We start from the raw sequence: 27,281 nt of genomic DNA, 5'->3' as shown, positions 1-27,281 counted from the left end.
AGAAATCAATGTCTAACACATAATTATCTAAATGAGGGCTCCTTCAATGCACAGGCAAAAAGGCAAAAAATTGTCTTTCACAACCTAGTCTCAGGCAGACATAACCTCGGTCTAACCGTGCTTAGAATCTAAAAAAAATCTATATTTCCAGCAATCAGATTCTCACTAACAACCAACTCAAAAGTGCCTGCTAAGATCTAGCCAAAATCTTCAACAATGTTCTTCCACAATATAAATCCCATATCTTTGCTAAATGTACTCACAATCACAATGCTGCTTACTTTCAGTTCCTAGCTGAATACTCTTGACCTCCTAGGAAGGTGATCCAGATTTAATATGTATATCAATCTGGGAACCTCTAACTAATTGGTCAAATGTTGTATTAATCCTGTTTAGTCAATGCAGTGTTTTAATACTCTATTTTAATACCCACTGGCTATGAAGAGCGCACATCTCTGCCTCATATGCACTTGTGTGATGGACCACGCTTTGTGGGGCTGTAATGATGACTCTGCTTACCTTTTCCCATATGTTTTTGCTTGTGTCATCCCTGTCTAGGTTTCCACTAGATTTGGCGGGACTACGTGTTCACACACAAGATTAGTGGGAGGTAGGAACTCTTCCACCAGACCACTATGTGTAGATAGTTTATAGGTCCTGATGAAATGCACAGTATCATTCTGAACACACTGCGTGAAACATGTCGACCACAATTTTAGAGTAGAGCATTGCTCCCCTGGACCATTGAGCCAGCGAGCAGCCTTTCTTTTGTATTTTAACAAGGTGGATTACCACTCTATTAAACTTTTCTTGTAGACTATCCAACCATTTTTAAACCACTCACTCACATCTCCACAGATCCCTAGGGCCCTCACATCCACGGCACTATACGGCAGGAACATTAGAACTCTGCTAAAGAGCCCCTTTATGGGTGCCCGTCGGGTATTGCACCGCCGACCCGACGAGGAGTGAGTCCATATGATGAAGCATGACAACTAGCTTGCTGGGTGTGTGAGGACTCTAGTTCCGACAAGGAGGATTCCCCTCCTTTCTGTCTCCACTCACGTTGGTTCGTCCTCTCCCTCCATTAGGGAACGGCGTACTCTCGTTTGTTCCACAGTATTTGGGCACGTACGCTGGACCCTGTTAAACAGCCCTCTCTGTCCCTCCCTTTGTTTAAGACTAATTGGCATGGGCAACCCCCGTGGGAAGCTTCATTAGGTTACCAAGCAGTATAAGTCTATACTGATTGCCCCATTTCACTACACGCTATACCACCACTCCACTGAGTGCGGATAGCCAGGTCCCCTACCTGTGATGGAGGATACTCCAGGACTTCGCTTCGATGAGGAAGCTATAGCTGACATCTTGAGAACAGCACCTTCCACATTAGGTTCTGGAGGGACTGTAGCCTCAGGGTCGCTTACTGATGACTGGACCTCGATTACGCAACTGAAGAAAGAATGGCTTAAGATCACCCTTCACGGTGCCTTAATGACTGAATACTTGCAGGCGAACATCGCACCCGCGGCCTTATAGTCAACATCTTGCCTAGAATTTTTCTAGAGGATGGGCCTTTTAAGAAAGACTGGTGCCAGGTGTCATGGAAGTGCACCAAAGACCTGTTGGTCTTAATCATTAACACCGCAAAAAGACTGGCTGATGCCCTACTGGTCAGGATACAGGTGGCAGAGGCTGCATTGAAATCATCTATCCCCAAAACTGCCTTTTCATCTAAACTAGCGGAGATTAACAACGACATCGCAGAAAACAGAGAATTTCTATTGAAACAAAAGGTTACCAAACTGCAAAAGGATGTAGCTAAATTCGATAAGGAGAGGGTTTACCCCTACCTTAAGGATGATTATACCACATCCAAGAATAGTTACTCCTCAGATGAGAGTTCAGACACCGGCAGCAGAAGGGGATCATCCAACAGTGACTCCAGCACTGGGAGTTGGAGCAACCATAACCAACGTAGACCCAATTTCCAACCATACCCCATCTTTGATAATGGGCCGATGTTCCACGGTCCCGTTCCTCCGCCATGGCAGTACCCAGTGTATCCTCAGGGCGTGCCGCATTGCTATCCGATGAACAACCCCCCTTTTTTAGGCAGAGGCTGGGGCAAAGGAAGAGGGCGAAGAAGAGGAGCACAGAAGGAGGTGAAGTGGCAGGACCAGACACCACAGCCAGTAGAGACGAGGAGAATGAGCAGGGGAAGGAGGGCTTAGTAGTCAACCTTTCCACTAGACTCCTTACAACTACCGAAAAGACAGTTTTGGAAAAGGGTCTGGGATTTGTTCCCACGCCCATACCAGATAAATTCAATGAGATGTGTGAACTGAAACAATTTTTTAGGAAAGTACGACTCAAAGTGTTCTTCCATGACAAGGCCCCAAAATGACACTGGGTTACAGAATCAAACCACGTTCACTCCTAACAACAGTATGGTTCCCCCTGAGATCTTGGCATTTGAGGGTGCTGTACTCAAGGGGTTAACTAACATCCCCAAAGCCCCCCTGTTATACAATCTGACTAATGCAGAGAGAGAGGCTGCCAGGACACTATCAAATGACCGAAACATTACTATCAAGCAGGCAGACAAGGGAGGGGCCATTGTAATCCAATCCACCACGGATTATGACAGAGTGTGTAGACGTCAACTTGACAACGTCAACCACTACACCCCTTTAACTATGGACCCCACTCTCAGAATGTCAGCTGAAATAGCGTCTTTGATTTTTGAGGCTGAGACTAATGGGTGGCTGAGCAAGAAGGAAGCCGACTTCCTGCTGACAAAAGACCCCAAGATACCATATTTCTACACCCTCCCCAAAATCCATAAGAACACTACACCGGTCCCAGGGACACCAATAGTGTCAGGGATAGGGTTCCTGCTTGAACCACTTTCAAAATTCTGAGACCACTTTATCCAACCCTTGGTGAGGAAGATACCCTCATTTGTGCAGGACACCACTGATGTCCTACGCATTATTGATAACATCGAGGGGAGGGTTGGGGTGGACCTACAGGTCACCTTGGACGTGGAGGCATTGTATACTAATATCCCGCAACGAGCCACCTTGGAAGCAATAGAGTCCAGCCTGTTTAAAGAGGATTGGACTTCGCCTACGCCCACCTTGTTCATCGTGAGTTGTGCCACCTTGGCCTTAACTGTAAACTTTTTGGAGTATGACACACAATTGTTCCACCAGACCCAAGGTACTTCCATGGGGAGTACCTTCGCCCCAAGTGTGGCTTGTCTGTACATGGCTACCTTTGAGGAAGATGTCATTATGAATCCCAACAACCCATACAGAGAAAACCTGACATTATGGAGGAGATACATAGATGATATCTTCATACTATGGAAAGGGGACATAACAACCTGTGAGGCTTTTTGTAATTGGATCAATACACAAAACATATTCTTGAAATTCACCCCCACTGTATCTGATTCAACTATCCCCTTTCTGGACCTAAGGATATGGCTCACCAACACGGCTCTTAGCACCAATCTTTACAGGAAGGAACAGCCTCCTCCTATACGATAGCCATCACCCAAGGTCACTCAGAAACAACCTTCCATTTGGCCAGTTTCTCCACATTAGGAGAAACTGTACCACCATGTCTGACTACAGAACAGAGGCCCAACATCTACAACACAACTTGAGGGAGAGGGGCTATCCAGATCAACAGATTAGGCATTCCTACAAAAGGGCTAGGAATAATCCTAGAGAGGAGTTGCTTCAGGTCTCAGAAAAAGAACCCACTGATCCGTTCACCTGTGTCACCTCATTCACCCATAATTCGTCTCTTATCAAGAAAACGATTAACAAACACTGGGGTATAGTCAACACAGGGGACCGTAACCTCCCACATCCCAGGTTTGCCTTTAAACGTACATCCAACCTTAAGGACACCCTGGTACATACCAGACCTAGGACCAAGGAACCAGACGCCCAGAGGACGTTATGGGATTTACCACTGGTTACCGGTCATTATCCCTGTGGGGGTTGTTCTGTGTGTGATCAGACAAATGTCTTCAAGGAGATCCAACTGTCTGACACCTTTATATGGCAACTCAGGAGGCACACAAATTGCAATACAGCCAGATATATATACCTCTTAACATGTCCCTGTGGTAAAAAATACATAGGGATGACGATGAGACAGACTAAGCTACGAATTACTGAACACAAAAATAACGCGAGATGCATGAAGACTACTACTAAGCTATACACACACTGCAGGGACCTCAACCATAAGGCAGAAACCTTAAAATGGATGGTCCTCGAGTCACACCCCAGGATTACACACCAAGCACTCTTTGGGAATGAGCAGAGATGAGTTAACCGCATGTCTACCAACACTTGCGGCGTCAATGATAGCATACCCTGGGCTGTCTTGACTAATAATTAGCTGTTGCTTTGGGGTTCCATTCAGACACTAAAATCACATACTGCAACCACTAACATCATGTCAAGAATTCCTGTCATACGAGGGGAGGAAAACGGTAACCAGCGAAAACGGACTACATCTCCCAGGATGCTTAGCGGTTGAGAGGTTATGTAATCAGGAGAGCTGTTACATAACTCAAGGGAAACACGCCCTTATGTAAACAGGAGAGCTGTTACATAACTCAAGGAAAACACGCCCTATAAAGGGAGGAACCGGGAGGTACAAGGCTGTCGGATATTGTGTTTACACCGACGTACCTGCTTCGTGAAGAGCAGTGTTCCGGAGTGGTGCTCCAGTAAGGCAAGAACGGAGGTAGGTCGAGTCGTTACTCCCTGGGCCGTGTCTTGCCCCATCGTCACCTGTGAAGGACCCGGAAGCTCTACCGGTCAACCATTGAGCTTCGCTTTTTGACTCGGCTGAGTCCAAGCGCAGTGGCGCTTTTGCTGGTTGGAGTCGTAACTCCCAGCCCGACCAGAGACACAGGGACTGCCAGCTGTAACGCACACCAGGAGGTGTTTGCCGCGTTACAGACTCGGAAGTCCACAGGATCGATCGAGCGGCTGCTCTCGGTTCAGTCTTCTTGCTTGTGATTGGGGTATCGGTGACGCATCACCAGGAGGTGACTCCGCGTCCCGGTGCAGTCTGAGGAAGAGGTTGAGCGGCTGCTCCCTTCAGGTAGAGACCCCGGCTGGGTGTTTCCCTGACTCCTCGATTCTCCCCAACACTCTTCGTGCCCCTCACAGCCTACCGATTGGCATTGTCGGCCATTTCATTTCTGCCCTCTGTTGGCATACGCCGGGATCGGCGTATATGCAGAGGACGGTTAGGACCATCCGTGCTGTGGGCTGGTAACGTACTTAGCCTGGAGGATTCCAGTGACTATAACTTTTGTTTGTTCTTTGTATTTTATTTGCCTTCATTAAAAGAACTAACCCTTCACAAGTGGTTGCGTCCTCATTGTCGTGTCTGTTAAACGATCCTGAGACGTTCAGGGCGTTACACATCAGTGGTAGTTTATGAGAACACCATCTATTGTTCCTAGGTTCTCTATTGTATTGATGGTTTGAATAGAGATCGTTCACCTGGGGATAACCTAGACTACAGCGCCAGGTCCTTGCATATCTTTACACCATGGCCTTCCTTATAACATACTGTCGCCCGATGGGTTTCTCAAGGTAATACTCCTCGTACAGCCATTTTTACCCTATGTGATTTGATCATCCTTGCATCAACCCGGAGGTTGCTTTGAGCGTTTTGAGTTAATTTTACCAAGACAAAACCTAATTTTCTCCCTTACACCGGCCTGGTGACGCATTTGACTGCCATTTCGCCACCTACCAAGGCCTCCTGAACACACTCTAATATGTCCGACTTGGATCTGGGGCGGCCACCCCTTACGCGCTGCCTCCACGCACCATGCAACACGTGACCTACGCGAGCCTACGCCAGAGTCATACCACCTGCCCAGGCAGCTTTACCAATACAGCGGTGTATTTAAACACCACCAAGCCGACTTCCCACCGCTCCGGTTTCTCGGCATTGGTGCAGGGGTAGACTACCGGTGCATGTCCTACTACAGACAGGTGAGTGCACAGGTGGGGCTCCAGCCTGTGCGGGGGTGTTTGTGAGAGTGTTGCGAGACAGTGCGCTGCCCATACGTTGTGTGTCCCTACTTTTTGAGGGCCTCCGAGCATGTTGGTAGCACCTCCACCAGGCACCCTTCTTTTGAGTAGTCGTGATTGCGGGTGATTGTTGTTGGGATTGGCAGCTGTGCTGGGTGTAACGTAGCGCACACCAAGGCATCTCCGCTTGATAGTGTCGCGCAATGCACCTTTCACTTCCTATCCAGTGCCAAACTAAATACCTGAGTATATCGGGCTCTCTGACGGCATCGGAGGGCTTAACACCTAATGAGCTATGGTGGGGGTGGACCATCTGCACGTACCCTCCTTGAGTGAGGTTCCTACTGCTCCACACACTGCTGTAGGGGGCACTGCGGCCCTTGAACAACTTTGTGCTGTTTTATTCCCCGTCATATAGGGCACCCAAAACGGAGGGGTCATCTGCTGAGAACACCGTTGAAGCCAGCACTTTCACCTAGTTGGGTGAGGCATCTTACAAGATTATAGTCTCTATTTTCTATGCGTTTTCTCCCAGTCATCCAGTGTTTTTAATCTCTATTTTAATACCCACTTGTTATGAAGAGCGCACATCTCTGCCTCATATGCACTTGTTTGATGGACCACGCTTTGTGGGGCTGTAATGATGACTCCGCTTACCTTTTCCCATATATTTTTGCTTTTGTCATCCCTGTCTAGGTTTCCACTAGATTTGGCAGGACTACGTGCTCGCACACAATTTTAGAGTAGAGCATTGCTCCCCTGGACCATTGAGCCAGCGAGCAGCCTCTCTTTTGTATTTTAACAAGGTGGATTACCACTCTATTAAACTTTTCTTGTGGACTATCCAACCTTTTTTAAACCACTCACTGATATCTACACAGATCCCTAGGGCCCTCTCACCCACGGAACCATAAGGCAGGAACAGAAGATCTCCGCTAAAGAGCCCCTTTATGGGTGCCCGTCGGGTATTGCACCGCCGAACCGATGAGGAGCGAGTCCATATGATGAAGCATGACACCTGGCTTGCTGGGTGTACGAGGACTCTAGTTCCGACAAGGAGGATTCCCCTCCTTTCTGTCTCCACTCACGTTGGTTCATCCTCTCCCTCCATTGGGGAACTGCACACTCTCCTTTGTTCCACAGTATTTGGGCACCTACGCTGGACCCCGTTAAACAGCCCTCTCTGTCCTTCCCTTTGTTTAAGGCCCAAAAAAAAATGCCCACAGCAATATCTCATCAGCACCACCGGATATGTCATGGGTTTCACCGTTGGCTCCACCTCTGGACAACAACAGATTTTATTAGATGACAATCAGCAAATTAGCATTGGTTACTGATAGTATTTCATGTGCCGTGGAATGAGAGGAACCCAGAGAGCAAAGACAACAACAAATTTAGCACATAACATGTTTGGATACCATTGGGTTTTATTAGTAACAGCATTCATCAGAGGAGGAAGGAAGATGGTAAGGAATCTGCAAGAAGATTAAGTAGCCACCAAACATATGAATACCCAAGGTAAGTAACATTTTATTTTGATGGATACATCTTACCCCAGAGTCCTCCATTTATAAATACGTCCCAAAGCAGAACTTCCAAGAAATGTGGGATGGAGCGGTGCTGATTAACCAAGGAAGTTAAATATCATAGCTCAGGCAAAGTACTTGTTACTGTGTGCCTGGGAGGCATAGCAGTAGAGTATGGCAAAAGTATGCAAAGATGGCTTTTAGCTCCCTGACAGATGTGCGCAGTCAGGACAATTCTATAGAGAGCCCTGGAGGCAGCCGCCACTCCAGTAAAGTGGAATGGACACAAATGCCATCCGGAAGATCTTTCTTAGCAAAGGCATAGCAGATCTGGATGCAGAAAAAGACTCAATGAGAAATGGTGTGTTTTGTCATCGCCTTGTATTTCTAGCTGTGGCAACGCCCACAAATGGTTGATCATCCACTCAGTTCAGACGACGCCGGTCAAGATAGTATGAGCCCGGGCATCTGGAGTCCAGCCTATGCAGTCCTTCCTTCACCAATGCAGACCGAGATGAACCAAGTTGGAAATCTGCACAGGATCTGTGTATTTCACTTATTATTTTCAATAAACATGTTCCCATTCGAAAAAATACCTTTTATAGCTGAATGCCCCAAAATAAACATGTAAAGCATACTACATAACAGGTGATGTGACTTTTATAAACCACGCTGCTTTAGTCCTCCTTGTTTATAATGAAACCAAACTCCTGAAGTCAAAGACTTCTTCAACAAGTAGCTCTACAGTTACATGTGGGTAGTTCGCCTGTGCTACAAAATTAGAACTTTTTCCTTAATTGTAAAGCATTTATTCAAGATGAAAGAATATGAAATTTTCAGAATCCTTAAGCTCATGTTTGAAGAAAAATGGTTGAGTATCCAAAATCTATTTAAAGATTATATTTGGGTGACAAATCATGCATGTGGAGTTGAAGACCACTTATTTATATTATTGCCTTAGTGGCAAGGACACTACAGCTGTGGCTGTTAAGTAATATGCATGTAGAGGCATTCTACATTGACAAATCCTTTTTAGGTCTTGCCTGCCGATAGCGAATGCACCGTCCATTGGGAGGGGTATTTTTATTATAAAGCCCGTCCATTACTTACCATTTGTTGGCATCATTGGCATTCTTCTTTGCTGCATCCTAATTGGCCATCGCATGCCAGGCGTCCCTTCCTTTTCTTTGTGTGGAGGATGGACCAAGCATTGATTGATTCATCTTAATTTGTGTCTGTTCACTGCTCGAGTTGTGATCCAGGTACTATTTCTTTCACTGCGGTACTTTATATATATACCTTTTTTTATATTTTTATATTGCTTATCATCGTACACGTTTCAGGACAACTTCCTCTGTTTCCAGTTCTAGTGCTGCTTTCTCCATTTGTTCTGTTTTCAAACACATTTTTTGACATTGTTTATCTACACATGATTCTTTTGGATTACTCGCACAACTAAAATAAAATTACATTTTACCTGGGTTGGATTAAGCTGTTACAATGCCAGACTAACACCACATTTACAACTTCATGATGCTTGTAGCCACACATCCCTTTTCCATTACCTTTCAGCCATCCAACCACTTTATGCCTCAATAACTGTACTACTCTATCAATCTTCTAAATGTCACTCCAATCTACAGCGCTTTACATCACTATACTCTATGCCTTTCCATGCCACTCCACTCTACGCCACTTTATTCTATGCCACGCCACGCTCCACTACACCAATCCATTCCACACCACTATCCTCCACGCCACTACCTATTAGCCTTGCCGAACAGCAGTCATGCCACTGTACAACATGGCTAACAGGCATTGGCAGAGCCAACAGCTCTCACAAAGGCGAGACCTATTGGCTTTGTCAATGCTTGTTTTACAATACTGCTGGCAACAGTGCATGATGAGGTGATCACTGATGGCGATTTTGCATAAGGTGGCCTCTAATGTAATTTTGTGTGATGCGGTCACTGTTACAACACTTATAATAATATTAGCTCGGATGATTTTCCATGAACTTAAGATGCTCTTGTTACAGAAAAGGTTGCGGCATGAACAGCTGCTGAACCCGCCTCTATTCCACCACTGTTCTTGACCACTAATCCCAAGTGATAAAATACAACTTTAGACATCTACAAGAAGGCTTATGAAGAAGAACAAAGAACTACGGCTAAAGCATTTTCACAAAGAGTTTGCTCACACCTTTCCACTCACCCGCAAGGCTAGCTAAAAGCAACTGTTCAAAGCCCACCTTAATGAAAAACCTAAAAAGAAGTCTTGAACACATTGAATTTGTGCCCATTGATAATATACTGTTATTATACTAAGGAGTCATAGACTTCCTTAAATGGTTAATAAGATGCCCTCTTAATTTACACCAGCAGATTTAGAAATATGACTGAAGGGCCAAAGAGGTGTCTTTCTCCCCTTGCCCCCTGCACGGTTACTTCTGGGAAGCCTGCCCCGTGACTGAACTCTTGTCTGGGGAAAAAGAAGTGCGCAAGACCTATCCCTCTGCTAGTGGAAGTGTATTAATACTAAATGTATTCAGGCAGGATTTGTGGATACAGCGTGCGAAAGTACGGTCGATCACAAACTCCCTGTAAGAAAAGCATCTTCCGTTCGCTACACTGTGCCAGACCTTCTGATTTAAAGCGCAAGGCATCCTCGTTGTGAGTTACGTTCAAACATATAGAATAACTTATAATGTCATACATGTCTTTGGTATATTCAGCACAGCAGGCACATTTAATACAGCAACAAGCCGCTTTGTTAGTAAATCTTTGTTGCACAAGCCTACGGAAGTGGCGTTAACTTAAAGTCTTTGTCCATTGTCACTCATTTCTTTATGTGGTCCTTTGGAGCAAAGCTACCCAAGGAGGCAGCAAAAAACTTTACAACGATCAGCCACGCCTGGACAGGCATAAACAACATTATGCAGGCAGGACACAAAAGGACCAGTTGGTGACCTGCAGATGTAGGCACCTTGGCCAGATGTAATCAAAAGCCGAATATGCTAATGAGCATGGGGGTTTTCTGAAAAGGTACTCTATTTTCCAAAGGCGTTCCCCGTTAATTTGCAGGTACATGCTCAGCTTTGCTAACTGCCCGATTCCAACTTCAGATCACAGACTGAACAAATGGCACGTTTCTTTGGCACGCAATGAATCCGACAGAAAACTATGCATTTGTAAGAAGAGGTACATAATCCCAGGACAACGCCATACATCGTAACAGATTGCTGTTAAAATAAAAAAAATAAAACAATACTCTTTCAAAACTCCCCGATAATAACAGTTGAGTGATTGAACGTAAAAGATCATTTAAAAATGCACTTTGAGGGGAAGGCATCTTCACGGTACGGTACCTGTTGTGGTGTGCTGCCAGGCTGTACAGCGCATGCGCCACCTCTGCGCAAGCCAGGATCGCCCCGTGCCGTGTGTGTAAATCCTTGCCCACCGCAGCAGGTAAGAGTCTTGGGAGCACTGCAAATGGCGAAAATAAAAGCAGGTAAATGTCGGTTCACATCTTTAGCAGTAAGAGGGACTGTTCACGTTCGACATTGCACTATTTTAACAAATGACAAGGTCTACAAATAAACACGTGGATTTCAAAATCTGCAGATAGCTGGAGTAGGTCAGCTTTGATTTGTCATGGTACATTGGTGATGTGGGTTTTGAGTCGACAAACAATGCTTTATCCTTTACTGTTGGAGGGAGACGCTTTCTTTTATTTTAAACTGCCATCATAACTTTAATAGGGAACGTGGGCTAAATGTCGCTCTTAATTTTTGGTCCAGATGCTACTCTTCAAAATCGAGGAGTAGGTGGCTATAGATTATATGGCCTAAATTATTTTAGTGAATAACCGCACCCTAGATAGCTAAAGATGGTCTGTGCGAGTCCCAATTTTTGGTATATTGAGAACTATCATGAGCCCTGTGGGAACTGTGGGGGGGGGGGGGCTGCCACACACAACCACAGACACAAGACCCTGCAGGGTTTGCTTACAGAGGCGTTTGTAGACTAGTGTCAAGGCTGTAAAGAACCATCTAATCCATGACTATCAATAAATTAACAACCCTGAGAGGTTATAGTGAGGGTGAATAGGTAGGGAATTAAGAGACGAGGAATTGTAAATAACCCTAGAACACCCACATACAGTATCCAGAAAGACTGGGTGCGGGTACACTAAATTCAATTATCTCCACACCGCACATCTCACTCCACACAAGTTGAATGTCATTGCTGGAACGAGAGATAACAAGTGCCTGATGCAGACTTTATGCCTAAGACACAAAGTTGCTCATCAATTGCTGTTTTCTGGTAAGCAGTCACTTCTCAACCAGAGAGGACGATGTGCAGGACAGACCTGCTCACAATGGAGATATGTTTTTTAGGTCTGTATACTCGCTCTAAAGTGAAGGAAGGATTAAAATTTTAGGACTTAGCCTTATTCATTGCCAAACATGCCATAGAGATTTGAACCCTGTTGATGCCTAAGGACTTAGCCCTATTCATTGCCAAACATGCCATAGAGATTTAAACCCTGTTTATGCCAGAGTACTTAGCCCTATTCATTGCCAAACATGCCATAGAGATTTGACCCTGTTTATGCCTGAAGACTTAGCCTTATTCATTACCAAACGTGCCATAGAGATTTAAACCGGTTGATGCCTAACTAACCTTTAAAAGGGGAGGGGAGTGCTTAACTCCTTACTATGTTGGTTTGCTGTTGCCAGGATCAGTGAATACGGGGAAGAAGCGGCAAGGGGGAGCAAAGACGTGCTTATTCTGCACACGTATACGGGTCTTACTGACGCAGGCTGAGCTGTTAATGTCACTTGTTTCTGTTAATTCTTTTGTTCTATTTGCTTATTCCCCTCTTTTTTTCCTGAGGTAACCTACAGAACTAAATAACCAACCACCACCGCAGGTTACAACATATTACTTCCCATGTACTTATTAGTCTATATGGAACGTCATAGCAAGAACGAATGGAAATCACAAGACATCAGCACTGTTTAACAACTTGATATTGTAAAGAGTGGAGTGTGAAAAACATATTATGAAAAATGTTCAAAAAAACAATAAAAACACGTTTAAACAAAAAAAAAATCATATGTCCTTAATTTATTCCTCATGAGGATCTAGGTCTCCCTGAAATATATGTTCACTTGGTGTACATCCAGTCAAGATTAATGCTTCTCGCAGACTTGCTGAATGAGGGTCTTTATATAATGTGCTCCTCCAAGTAATACCCTCCTCCCCACAACACCTCCTTCCAGGATTGGATAAAGCTTAGAATGACCCTTGGCCCGGAATTGTTTTTCTGGTTTTGATCACAGTCGCTGGCTCCTCCTACCACTTATTCAGGCACTAACCTTCCCTTGGAGGAAGAATCTGACGGAATACTGTGGCCAGGGCTTTAGATCTCACATGTAATACTAAATCTAGAGGGAATTGTGGTGGCGCACAAATCCCTCCAGGTAATGTCTCTGGCCTAACTGCTGGAGTTGGGGAGCTCAGATATGTCCAAGGAACACCTTGTCTGTGACCACAGGACCTGATGCTCGATGGCTGCTGCATATATTGCCCATCTGTTTGCTCTGGCGAGCAGTGCCTGGTACCAATCCTACTAACAAACACAGGCTTTCCAGCTGCATTAGCTGTTCCTAGGAGGACAGCCGGTCTACAATGCTGTAGTAGAGTCTGCAAAGCTTTAAATGAACCCTGAGGAATTTTGCTCGGATATGTTATTACAGGTGCAGAGGGATGTGGTTTTAGACCATAGGTACTTTTGCCCATAATAAGGGTACACAGCCACTGGAAAACACAGAGGTGCTAAAATGTATAGCACTTTTGAGTTCCAAATTTTAAAGCCCTGTGTTTTGTCAACAGAATTAAATGAAACAAAGTTCTTGGGGTTTGAGAACCAATTTAATCTCCTCGAGTAAGAAACAGAATTCTCCCTTGCATACCATCCACAAACCAATGGATTAATGGCGAACTTTAACATTAACAAGACCCTTAAGAGCCTGGTGGGAACTCTACCACAGAACTTCAGGGGGAAGTGGGATCTTCTCCGTCCAGGTCTCTTTTTTGCTTAGCAGGAGATTCTACAGAAGGGAGCGAGCTTCAATCCCCTTGAAAATCTGCTTGTGCACCATGGGCATGCCTCACTCACCTTGATCGGAGAAGGGTGGGAGGTAGTTTTCCAGTCTCCATATCTCATGTTTCAAAAAATAACATGAGGGCAACATAGTAGGGGAGTGTTTAATGGTGCATAAAGTCAAGGCAGACTGCAGATATTGGTAGTACAACCTAGGATTAACCGATGAAACTGCAGAAAATAAACACTCTCCAGCAATAATTCTGGGACCTGACCGTATACAATTAATGGGCATTGACGACTATTATCTAGCTAATGCTGATACATTTAACACAAACATTTTAAACCTTTCTTCCCGATGAACAGTACTTTTCGTGTGATGCCAACGTAAAACAAATGTTTACATTCAGAATTAATAATAAGCTTGAGATAACTTATTTATACTGCCTGAGGTCCTGCCTAAGAAGACGGTCCGAAATGCACTTCACACACCTCTTCTTAACAGGACCCGGACAGCAAGATGTGGGCTACATTTCTTACTAGGAGTTATTGCAGTGACGTGAGCTATTTTGATTTGTTTCTCTTCCCATTGACATTTCACTGTCAGTGAAAGTAACTTGTTAAAACTGAGTTTAGTGATCAAACAGATTTGTTCTAATTTATGAGCGTTATGACGTAATAGCTGCCTGTATGTCACTACTGGTCCCGAACATGATCTATTTTTTGTTTGGGGATTTAAGTGCATGTTCCTCTCCATCCAAATGTTTGCATATTTATTAATTGTAGGTTCGTGTGAGCGTGGACTAGCCCTTAAAGGTGACTGACCACTGTGCAGAAATACCTAAACATGCAGCAGCCAATAATCATCTACAAATGTTATGGGACAAGGAAAGTACATGATGTTTATTATACAGTTAAGGAAATTTACTGGGTCTGCACAGCGATATCAATTAGATTGCAGACAAGAGAGAGGAATAACATTCAGATTAAAAAGGATATCAAGTTTCAGGTGCAACAGATAGGTGGCACAAGCATACAGAGGATTATGCTGAGCAAAGCCATTAGTGATGAGTGAGAGGGATGGCTGGAGTGACATCGGATAAGTACAGTAAAAGATCAGGTTGACTTTATCGGGCACTAAACATGCAGCCGCCAGGGATCTCTGGGCAGCCAGTCATACATTCATAATGTGTTGAACACCTACTGGCTTCTCCTCCTGATGTTAACACAATTAGCAAGGTCTTGTTCGCCTACTCCCACATATTTCCATTGATCTACTACTACAGCCAATCAGACTTGTTAAACTGCCTTCAGTAATTTGCGAGGGGAAATCCATGGTCACTCTTTTTCAGATTTGAAGTCATAGCAATAATGGTGCAAAACATGCAGCATCATTCATACATAAACAGCCTAATTTTCCCCGACAACTCTACTATGAGAAGGTGAAGGTTTGGGTTCAAATTCCTAAGACAAGTATGTAAATCTACAACCGGAAGTGAGCACCTACATTTGGAGCAGATTTTTGTATGACAATATCTAGGATTCACTCAAGTAGCAGTGTCACCTAGATATACAGATGTTACAGCGGGGATTTAGAAGAGATTGTTGACAAACGATTCCCCTACTCCAAAGAAAGCATTGCTGCTGTAAATAACCAAAACGACGACATATTCACATTCATTTGGTATCTCCATGATGTTCTCTACTTGGAACTCTTTTTTGTACTTTAGATATTAGGTCCAATAATCCTTGGATCCAAAGCGTGATCTCATTTCTTCCCTCAAACTCATTCATGGTCAGAAGTACTGTGCTCACTCATCAGCTTCGAAAAATACAGAAAGGTAAAGTGCATCTTAGGCCACAACACTTTGTGTGGCCAATCACGTGGCTCAATAAACACACACATTTTTATATGTTTGTATAGTAAATGAAAACTGGCAATACGTACATCATATGGAACCAATTTGATGATGTAATCTCATGTCAAACGTGGTGTAAAAAAGTAACAGCATTTTCAACAACTGTTGCTGTTTAATTGACATGAATGTTAAACCAGATTGTAATACAGAGTTCAGGAAATACCAACATAGGGAATATACGAGAAGGATGATTACTGGTTGTGGGCAAGTGGCTAGTGGCAGCATTAATCTGGCTTAATTAATCAGATACTTTGAACAAAGTGAAACCTATAAAAGAGGTTCAGAAGCCTATGGTAGGACTTAAGACGAGGACAATGCTTTTCTTTCTTTATGGCACAGCTACAGTATGAACGATATATACAAATAATACATAAACTATGAGTCCCTGGGATGAGATTACCAATCATATGGACAAAGAACAATCAAAACCTGTCCAGATGACCCATGAAAAGACTGTATCCATGATGACTATGACTTCTTGGCCACTGCTGCTCAGTAGCCAATTAAGTAGCCAATGAGACTCTTGGTTAAAATGTCAATCACCTGGACAAAAACCAACCAATAGCGGTCTATAATGTTAAATAAAGCATTCAGTTTAATTTAACTCCCTTCTGTTTTTAGGTCTTGCCTGTGTGAGCTTGCAGTAGTGCATACGCTCTTGCTTGCAAGACTTTTGTATTCGACAATGGGCTTGGAACCCACCCATTGCTTACCATTTGTTTCCAGCATTGTCAATGTTCTTTTTTGCCTTCTAATTGGGCAGCGTTTGCCATATGTCACTTTTGTTCCTTTCAGCGCGCATGGAGCAAGCACAGAATAATCAAGTTTAATTAGTCTACCCCTGCTGGGCATCTTCTGCTCACAATGTAAATCAGATACCATTTTTTAAATGCTATGGCATGGTCAACGTTGGCCGCGTCATAACGCTTTTTTTTTTTACTTCTTCCACCCGCCCCTATCCTGTTTTTTCCAACCCCACCCACCCCATCCTGTTTATTTCCCCCCCCTCCAGCTGTCCTTTTCTTCAGCACCAACACACCAACATCCCCCCCCCCCCTAAACTGTTTCGGGTCCCTTGGTTCTGAGGCTTGATTTTACCGTGAAGAGTACTGGAATGAGAATGTCTAGTTGGGCTGTATTGTATGGGTAATGTAATCTGTAAATATATCTCACTCGGATACAGCGAGTTGTATTGACAGGGTCAGAGCAGTGAGGAATGCCAGTGGGCAAGCCGACTTTATATTCCATGTCTCCTTGTTTCACAGCGAACTAGTGGAAGTCGTCATTTGTATAGGGCTCTCTTCTATGGAGAGCTGGTTCTGGAGTTTTTGGTGCCGTCGTCTATGTAATCAATACTGCAGCTCTCATCCGCCCTGTTAAAACTGCAGAAGCTCTATGTGGTGGTTCTATATATTTAGGTCTTCATTTCATTCGGGTTTCCTTGCTTTTCTTAACAATCCCTTCACAGTTGTGTGCTTCCGCCATGTAATGTCAGCACTACACTTCACCCAATATAGTGCCTTTACAAGCCCTACTACCACTCATACATTACCAATCAAAGAAAGACAGGTTTCCTCATTTTCAGCTCGAGCCGATTGTAGGCAGAAGATGTGAGATGTTAATTGCACTCGCAACAAAACCTCTCACATTAGCTTGTCAGAGTTGAGCAGAGGATTACACAAGGCCAAGCCTAGCACCACTGGAAGGATGAATGCATGAGCACAGTGCTGGCAGCAGAGGTCCCAGAAGTCACCTGCAGCTCCGACGCTGCAAAGTCACAGGTGTGTTGTGCGGTACCTGGTAAGCCACACCACTTGGCATTGTTTTGGTTAATCCCGCAGAGGATTTCTCCTCGTCCCCAGCGTGGAGAGAGCAGACCTTGGAGGAGGACGGCTTCTTGGCACGCAGAACTGAAGTGCTTACTTTAGAAGCAAGCACAGAATGGGAGCTTGGCTCTTCAGGAAGATAGGGATCTCCGTACTGTGATGGCGCTCTTCATAGCTGCCTTCCATCACTTTCCCAACAGGAACCTCGGTGTCAAGATTAGAAGATGGAAGAACACCACAAAATACAAATTTTTTCTGTAAAACAAATATCTGAAATCGCCTTCAGTCAACACTTGCTGATAAGTCATAGCTTCAACCATTTTTCAAGCAAGTTTTAACGCTCCCATTGATGCATGCCATTTCCTCTTATAGCACTATGTGCTAAGGTGCCTCACAGGACGTTGGAGCATGAAGTCAACATGCTAGGTTATCAGTTACCGCCATCGTCACATACAAATACCTGTGGGCCCCACATTTGAGTCAAGGAAGGGTAGTCTGTACCTTTCTGTACATTCCAGTGGATACAATGAGTACATATAAGTCGGTGAAGAATATTTTTGTTCAAATCCTAGACAGTTCACTGGGCTAACACTCAAGAAAAAGTCATTATTAGCCTTTAAGTGGCCTGCGCCAGCCCGTCAGGTTGTCTAGAGGCACAGTTGCAAGAAGACCTGGATTCTAATCCAGGCCTCTTCACTTAACTAAACATTGGGTAACCCTGGACAACTAGCTCTCGGTTTCATTACTGCCAAATTATGTGGCAGCTTATAAAGTGAATTTACACCAAAATTAAGTTATGTAAAGCGTGGATGATTTTGCCACACGGATTGAAATTTCACTTTTTGTGGTTCATCAATAAAAGTTCACTTCACTCACCTGTTAAAGACAACCGAGCCTCAATTCCCCAGTAATCGTCCAGGAACAAGCATTGGCAAAGCCAAAGGCCTCACCATTTTGCTCTGGCATGGCTATTGGCTTTGCCAATGCTGTTCAAGATTGGCAAAAGCATCCTGTTTCTTCTTCTCTCCATCCCACCCATCTGTTTCTTAACCACCCTCCCATGTTTTCATTCTACCGCTTCCACTGACAGAAGTAAAAAAAAACGCTATGAAGCGCCCAGCACTGGCCGCTACATAAAGTGTTTTTTAACCTTCCTGTTTTCCACTACCACATCCCCACGGTACCACCCCCACCCGATTGCTAAAGCTGATAGCTCATCCAAAGGCGAGACCTATTAGCTTTGCCAATGCTTGTCTTGAGTGTTGAGCTGCCTGTTAGGTACCTTTCTAGGGTGATTATAGTTCTACTGGTTTATTTTTGTTGTGTCAGCGTACATATTTGCTTGCAGTTAGCCTCGCAGTGACAGCTCAGTAATAATCTGTTTTGCCACACATTGTGTCGACTCCATCGGAGACATCTGGAGAGCGACTAACTACTGTACAAGTATGGCGCGGATTCTCTTCTTGAGGCCGTATGCATCTCTGACCCTAGAAGAAGCAGCTTTGCGTCTTTGTGGTTAGGGGCATGTCTGCAGTCCACCTGCTGCCTGCCTATCTCGTAATTTGAAGAGAAGGTGCATTTGCCATTTTATAATAAATAGCCAAAGAACTTCATTTGCGTGAAGCTCTTTAGCTGTCCACCTGAAGTCCCTCTGGATGCTAGTAGTCGGTCTCCAATCGTTTGCTGAGGCTGTATACATTTTCAGTCTGTGCCCAACATTTCCACAGGTTCCATCTACAACCTCGTCAGCAGGCAGAAGCAGGTACTGTGCATGCTCTGTTTTGCTGGGCATACATGCTGGTCCTAGTGCAATACAGTAAACGAGATAATCATGTGAGCAGAGTTGTAAATACTTTTTCCACATAGGCAGGCTAAGACAAAGTTTCTCTTGCGTGGAACAACACCGATCTCTTGTCCCTTATGCATTAGCTAGGTCTATCTATACTCCCAAGGGTAAACCATAACTGGGAGAGCTGGCCTCTTCAAAAGCAGACATGACAGTACAGGGTATACTATTCAGAGAACCTTTTGTGATGGAACTTCAGGGGTTTGTTCAGCCATTCATGGTTTTAGACACAGCCCAGCCAGTCACGTGCAAGGTTTTCACCCCTAGAGTTCTGGGGGGAGGGCAGCATAAGTTGAGGGCTCAGTCACTGCAGTTTTTAAGCCCTCGAAGGTGCTTAAAACCCAAGGAAAGGATACAACCAATAGCAATTTCACTCATCCTTCCAATGAAGAAGCTGTGGAGGGTGCGTATGGTTTTCTAGGGGCACTAGCCCACATGTTTGAATACCAATGGCCATCCTTACCCCTCCTTCTCATTTTAAGAAATATGGGAAGATAATATTCTCTTTGCTCATATGGCAAGGTATCCTCTGATGCCTGAGTTCTGCACTCTGTTCCCTGAGCAGCCAACATTACCAAATCACATTGTGCCATTGGTGTACAAGCAAGGACTTGTAGACTGAGAGATCAGAGGCCTGCTTGACAAAATGGCTATTCAAAGAACCTTTCTTCACCTAGTGGGGTTTTTAAGTAACTTCTTTTACAGTGAAGGGAAAAGACAAGGGTTTACACCTATTATTTCTATGGCAATTCAGAGAATTGACCATTGTAAGGCAGTTCATATCAGGACATACTAATCAGGAAACCTGGATCTGACAGAAGCAATGGTAACTTCCACACTTTGGAGTGGTTCTGGGTAAAGGAGAATCGGACGAGATAAACGGGATACTGTCACACTCCTGGGTGCAAAGCTGGGCTTAGTCTGCACTATGGGAATATTGATATCTAAAAAAGTAAAGGGGATCTTTAACATCGCTATAGTTTGAAAATTACATTTAGATATTGCCTATGATATACATGCTGACAGGTTCTATATTTCCACTAAGTCTGACCCTGGCTTGGGGAGTCACGACTTCAAAGGCTTTTTGTGCTGGAAAATAGATTAGAAAGAGTAAGAAAATGCCTCTTTTATGTGATCACCCCCACATTTGTGGGCTGATGCTGCTGGTTTGTCGAATCTGAAGTGCACTGGCCATGCTGACCAGTCTGCAATGCATGTGCACTGACCCTGTAATTGGCTAATACCCGATTGGCATAATTAAGGAATCAGTAAGTCCCGGGTCTACTACCCCGCTGTTAAAAATCAGCGCTTATTTTTTCAGCTTTTAAGACTGATATTTTGTACTACATGTAAATTGCTCTCTGACTGTCGGAATAATTGCCAAGCCTTGAGAAAGCCCTGGTCATACTGACCACTAAGGGAGAAACACGTGTCGGCTGTTGCACCTCTAAAGTACAAATTCAAAAAATCTTTTCTGGAATAAAAAGGGTGTGACAAATAAAGATTCCTTAAAAGACAACGCACAGCATTGGTTTCTCTCAAAAAAACATCAGATTTAAAACGATCTCATTATTTAAAGAGGAGCATATGCTCAAACCCTTTTTGCACAGCTACGGATACGAGGCTCCTCCAACACTGTTTAACTGATGAAGGTGATCTCATCCAGTTGCAGGATCCCTGGACCTTTTGCACACTTCTAAATACTGCAGCCTAGTGGGGCAGTTTTTAAACTGACAACCTGACATGGCAAAATAAATTACTTTGCCAAGTAAACCTTCCTTTTTAACATTTATAAATACCACTAGGGAAGGCCTTAGAAGCCCATAAGGCTTGGTGCTATATATTAACGCGAAGGACATGTGTCTCCTATGTTTTCCATGTCCTGATAGTTAAAACCCACCCATGTCATTTTGTAGTAAGGCTCACATGAGGTTACACTAGCCCACCACTAAGTGCTAACTTCCATTTGGGCCACCAAATATAGTTCTTCAGGGTATCAAATTAACTGTTACATTAAACCCGACATTGTGTTGAAGCTAGATTTAAAGTAACTTCTAATATAAAGTCAGCACTTTATTGACCCAATGTTCTAGCAGACATTTCTGATTAACTACAGCAGTTGTCACCTGAGATAGCTTGCTGCCCTCCTGTCAGGAGATGTGAATGGCTTCCAGGAAAGGGGAACAAAAGGCCTGTTGGTGGAATGTGCAACCTCATCCTGACAGGATGCCCAGAGGGCTGTGGTCGAAGATGGCCAACCATCAAATGGCCCTCCACCTGTCACAGGTAAATGTGAGTCACATTGTAGCCAGCTCTCTCCTTTGTCTAGGTTTACAAGCTGGCATCTCTGCCAGAGAAGGAAAACCTTCTGCAGAACCGGTTTTGCCAGGGGGAGTTGTTCATTATACTGGACACACCTAAGGTGTGTGCCCATTGCTCTGGTCAAGGTAAGGAAGGTTCTGCCATCCTGGATTTGGGCAGAGAGAAGCACTGTGCGGAGGTTTGATTCTTGAAGAGTTACACAAAGACAGAAGAAGAGTAATCTTGGATTGAAGACTTCTTGAGACAATCTAGACAGTTACTGGTTATTTTTCATCAATGTGATTGGTAGTTCAAGCTGTGAGTCTCACATGAGATGTATTCTTGTTATGTATTGTTCTTGACTGATTGCTGTAATTGAATAGTAAAGAAATTAAAGTGTAATCTCTGCTACCATCTCCTTAATAGAACTGTAACTTTCCTTTGTGGGAACTAGGACATTTTACTCTATAGACCACCTCCTGACTGACTGTATTAACACCATTCTAAAAGAATAGTCTCCCACATCCTAAGCCAAGTTCTCCCAATATCAACCTCTAAAGGTGTAAAAGAACGAATCTTGGAGGCGAGATGTATTCTGCTTTCGAACTGTTTGCAATTTAATCTTCAACACATAATTATATGAGATTATTTCACATAATTAAAAATCATCAATTCAAAAAAACATTCATGTGTTGATGTGGGTTTCACAGCAAGATACGAAACATTTTATGTACAGACACATTAGGAGGCAGTATGCACTCTGAGGAAATTTGATTGACAGTTCTGAGTGCAATACCATTACAAGTTAAGATAGCATAAGAAAATATATTTGTTAGATGGGTAGAGCTCATGTTGAATGACATTCACTTACTTAGCAATATCCACATTCCAGTGCTGTGTATTGCAGCATCATGGTTGTAAACCTGTTAAAACTCAGTTCAGTTATTTTTTGGTTTGTTCATGAATGTCCTTTGGCCTTACCATGACTAGTCATGTACTCTGTAGCTCCAGGTGTCAACTTGCTCAGTGCTTTAGTTGCGAGTTCACGAATAACACTGTAATGAGAAGAGTAAAGTGCCAGATCAACAGATCCACAGTGATCCCCGTGAAAGAAGACAATGTGATTTAACAAGTTTAATTAACAGTATTTAACATATTTAAACATATATGGTAGTTCGTCTGCACTGCTGGCGCTTCAAAGGTAAGCCCGTCTGCGCCTGTCCGTGCTCACACAATGCTTACAGCCAGACCCTCTGGCATCTCCAGCTCCCAACAACCTCCTTCCAAGATACAGTATTCCCGTGAGGCACTTATCACATTGAATACTTCAGGTAAGGACACAGACTGTATCAAATCTAACCTTACTGACATTACCAGCAGATCGACGTTCACATGTCACAACTGCAAAACGCAGATAGAATTCAGAAGTGCCCTTATAGAGGTCATTGACACACATACTCAGCGACGAAGTAAGTAAAATTCCATTACTTGTGTATTAGTTAATGCTCGTTCCTTTGTAAAATATAAGGTGGAATTCGGTGACCTCCTCGATGTCCAGAATCTAGACATTATCTTTGTGACAGAAACATGGACAGATCTGACTTCAGGCCCTGACCTCGTTACAGCCATTCCAGCAGGCTATGCTGTTTTTAGACTAGAAGGACAGCAGAAAAAGGGGCGGGGGTGGTTGCCATTATCTACTGTGACTACATGAAAGCTTCCTTCAACCTGCCCCCTTATTAGAATGCGAGGCGCTCGCATTCAATATTAAACTTACAAACACCCAAACCAGCAAGAGAATGGGTATCTACAACCCTCCAGGCCCCAAAAACAAATTCCTACAGGAGGCCGCCACCCTCCTTGAACCCTGCCTACAATACCGAGAATACACCATTTTAGGTGATTTTAATTTTCATATAAAGCTCTTAACAGAAAAAGACCCCGAGTCCTTAGTTGATATATCTGGTCTTACTCAAAGGGTCAACGACCCCACTCATTTGGCAGGTCATTTACTGGATGGTATTTATACGAACAACCCTTCTTTGAAAATTACTAATATCTTACTATTAATGTAGTCCTACCACAGTTCAATATTTTTTTTAATGAGCTTGGCCCAAATTAACACTCGCTCAAGACGGTCTCACATACGTCAAACACAAAGGGCCTGGCATAAACTTCAGACCAACCAGCTTCTATGTGAACATCATTCTCCTAAAACAACTGCTAATCAGTGGCTATTCCAGTTGGCTTAGTTAGTGGTCTTCTCCCTGGCAGACTAAACATTATATAGGGAAACAGGCAGCACCTTGGTTTTCAGATAAATTAAGATCCTTGAAACAAAAATGCAGGAGACAAGAACGTAAATGGAGAGCAAATTACAGTAACACTGAAAAAAAATAAAGTATAAACACAATCTTGCAGGATATAAGGCACTCATAATGGGGGGGGGGGATGTCGATATTTCACTCAAATAACTTAACTAGCTAAAAACTTCACTAAGGAGCTATTCCTGATGGTGAAAAAACTCTGCACCCCTCCGGGCACCAATTCAATTGAAAACAACCAAGACTTTTGCAATACACTTGCTAATTTCTTTCTTAAAAATGTAGATGGTATCTTCAATAATTTCTAGACCCACAATGAGTCCAAATCAAATGACGCTAGAGTGGGGCATATCCCACCTGAAGATATATAATTTATTGATTTCTCCCCTCTCAAAAACGACCAAGTAGCCGAGCAAATAGATTTAGCTAAATCAGGTTCGCCATCAGATCCCTGTGTTTCATTTAATGTAAAAGAAGGCTACAATGCCACTGCAAATCTATTAACAACAATATTCAACATTATGTTCAACACAGGTTCTTTTCCTAAACAATGAAAAAAGGTATCTATACACACACTAATAAAAAAAAAACTTAACCTTAACCCACAGGAGCCTAATAGTTATTATCCCATCTCAAGGATTCCACTCCCTGTGAAAATAGAGAAATTAATGAATCAACAACTGTCCATATTCATCCATGACAATAAACTCCTTGACCCGACACAATTCGGATTCAGAAAAGGACATAGTACAAAGACCGCTCTGATCGTGGCTTCTTAAGAGCTCAGATTCACCATGCATAAAGGGGGGAAAGCAGCACTGATTTTGCTTGATTTCTCTGCGGCGTTCGACACTGTCAATCATACTGCATTGATTGACTGTCTCTCTGAGACAGGAGTCACAGGACAAGCTCTAGCTCCCTTGAAATCCTTTCTCAGTGAGAGAGAACAATCAGTGTCAGCTGGAGACTTTTTATCAGATCCCCTTTTCCTCCATTGTGGAGTCGCCCAGGGGTCTTAACTAAGTCCCAACTTATTTAACGTCTACGTAACTCCTCTGGCAGCTCTGATCAAATCTTTCGGCTTCTCATTCACTTCTCATTCACTTCCTATGCGGACAACACCCAGATTGTCATTTTCTTAGCCAGTAATATCAAGCATAATAACATTAGATTTAGCAACTGCATGCTGGCAATCAGTGAATAGATGAGTTTTAATTGCCTCAAACTAAACTCAAGAAAAACCGAAGTCATTTTTGTTTGGCAAAGACACTTTTTTTTGGGCCCCCAGCCGGTGGCCTCAAGAGCTAGGTATCCCCGTGGACCCCTAAAGAAAGTAAAAATCCTGGGAGTGCAGATGTACAATAGATTGACACATGGCAAACAAGTTAAAGTGGTCATGTCATTTGCCGCCTTCATCATCAAAACAGAAAAAAACATTCTATCTTATCATCCTGTGACATTACAGAAAACAATTATGACAGCACGAGTCATGTCCAGACTAGATCACTGTAATGACCTATTTTTAAATATCCAACAACAATTCTTCACCAAACTCCAAGTCTTTGAGAATACAGCAGCAAGTTTTGCTCATGGGTATCCCAATCCGCCAGAGAAGGTTTACGTAAGCTCCTCTGACTACCGGTAAGCCAGACAATCGTTTTTAAGGCCTTATGTATCACCCATAAGGCCATCCACGACATAGCCTCGAAACATCTACAGCAGAGTTTCATCTGGTATAGCCCAGCCAGACATTTGCATCACTGTGTACCATCACTGTACCTGAGAAACTCTCTCACATACTTGAGAATTAGGAAACACAAACATTTAAGTACCATCCTATTGGCCTATAGCAAAGCTATTACAACATATATACACTAATTTAGTTTGACAACTCTCCGTTATAGCTGGTTGTCCTGTTGAGTGTTTTATTCTCTCATTTATTATTTCTTCTATGATGTTTATGCTGCTGTGAAGCTGCACCCAAGCACAGTCTGTAGGAGGAAGCAGGTGAGGTGCCAGTAGACATGCATAAGTAAGTATGTTACAGAATTTATTTAGGTTCATTCATAGGTGGTTGAGTGGTGAGAGATAGCCTGTTTTGCAACTATAGACATGACATTTAGTGAAGTGGTTAGAAGTCATAGGCAAAACAGAACACAAGGGTCTTCGGTAACGATATATCTGTAACAAACATTAGTAGATTCCTTACCTTAGATTTACCCCCAGGCGTCAGACTGGATCCGGAAAGTTATCGTCAGCAGTACCCTGGCGCGTTGGAAGGCGTCGTCATGCGGCTCCGCGTGCATCGTTGGCGTAGTTGGCGCCGGGTTGACGTCGCTGGTGCTACTTAGACATACCCACGCACGCAGACGTCAGTTCTGTACGCGACTTTCCGCGCCAGGTACGCAGAGCCATGCAAGAAACTGACCACTGATGCCATGAAACTAGGGCCCTGAAAGGGAGGACCTTAACCCTAGAAATCAGTTCGCAGAACGGGGAGGATGGGTGGGGCGGTAAGAAATCTATCACTACTAATGTCTCTTACAGATAAATCGTTACCGAAGGTAAGTAACTTGTGCATCTGAAAGAGACACGTTAGTGATAGATTCCTTACCTTAGGATAGATACCGCAGCAATACCAACCCCGGTGGTGGGTCCGCGAACCAAGATCACACCAGAAAGTCCTGGAGAACTGAACGGCCAAAGAAGCCGTCTCTCCGGACTTAGCTGTCCAGCCAGTAGTGCTTGGTAAACGTGTGCAGCGAGGGCCACGTAGCTGCCTGACAGATGTCATGCAATGGAACTCCCCGTCCCAAAGCAGTAGTGGCTGCCGTCGCCCTGGTAGAATGGGCGCGCAGCCCCACCTGAGTCTCCTTTTTAGCCAAAGAATAACAAGCCTTTATGCACAGAACGACCCACCAAGAGATGGTCCGCTTGTGCACGGCCTGACCTTTCTTGGCGCCCGCATAGCCAACAAAGAGCTGGTCATCCACCCGGAACTGTTGTGTGTGGTTTAGGTAGAATGAGAGTGCATGTTTTGGGTCCAGACGGTGGAGCCTCTCTTCCTCTTTCGAGGGATGCGGAGGCGGAAAGAAGGTAGGAAAAGTGATGGTCTGCCCGATGTGAAAGGCAGTGACAACCTTCGGCAGAAAAGATGGACGGGTCCTTAGAACCACTTTGTCCGTGTGGACAGAGAGAAAAGGAGGTTTAGAAGGAAGAGCCTGGAGCTCACTCACTCTTCTGGCAGAAGTGAAGGCCACCAGGAAAGCTGTCTTTAAAGTGAGAAGACGAAGAGGACAGTTGTGAAGTGGCTCAAAGGGATCACACATCAGATATGTCAGA

General features: G+C 43.9%; 1 protein-coding gene across 1 annotated transcript in view; it reads right to left on the bottom strand.

Annotated features, from left to right (window-relative positions):
- TBCD (tubulin folding cofactor D) overlaps positions 1 to 27,281 on the bottom strand; it is a 2,329,415-nt gene that overhangs the window by 980,332 nt on the left and 1,321,802 nt on the right. The window contains exons 20-21 of the mRNA XM_085616794.1: positions 22,597 to 22,670; positions 10,980 to 11,097 (exon numbers count right to left, since the gene is read on the bottom strand). Of these exons, the coding sequence (XP_085472920.1) occupies positions 10,980 to 11,097; positions 22,597 to 22,670 (192 nt within the window). The remainder of the gene's footprint in view (positions 1 to 10,979; positions 11,098 to 22,596; positions 22,671 to 27,281) is intronic.

This window comes from Triturus cristatus, chromosome 7 (assembly GCF_964204655.1).
Source record: "Triturus cristatus chromosome 7, aTriCri1.1, whole genome shotgun sequence".
NCBI classification, from domain to species: domain Eukaryota; kingdom Metazoa; phylum Chordata; class Amphibia; order Caudata; family Salamandridae; genus Triturus; species Triturus cristatus.
This window is presented reverse-complemented; position numbering and strand designations above follow the sequence as displayed.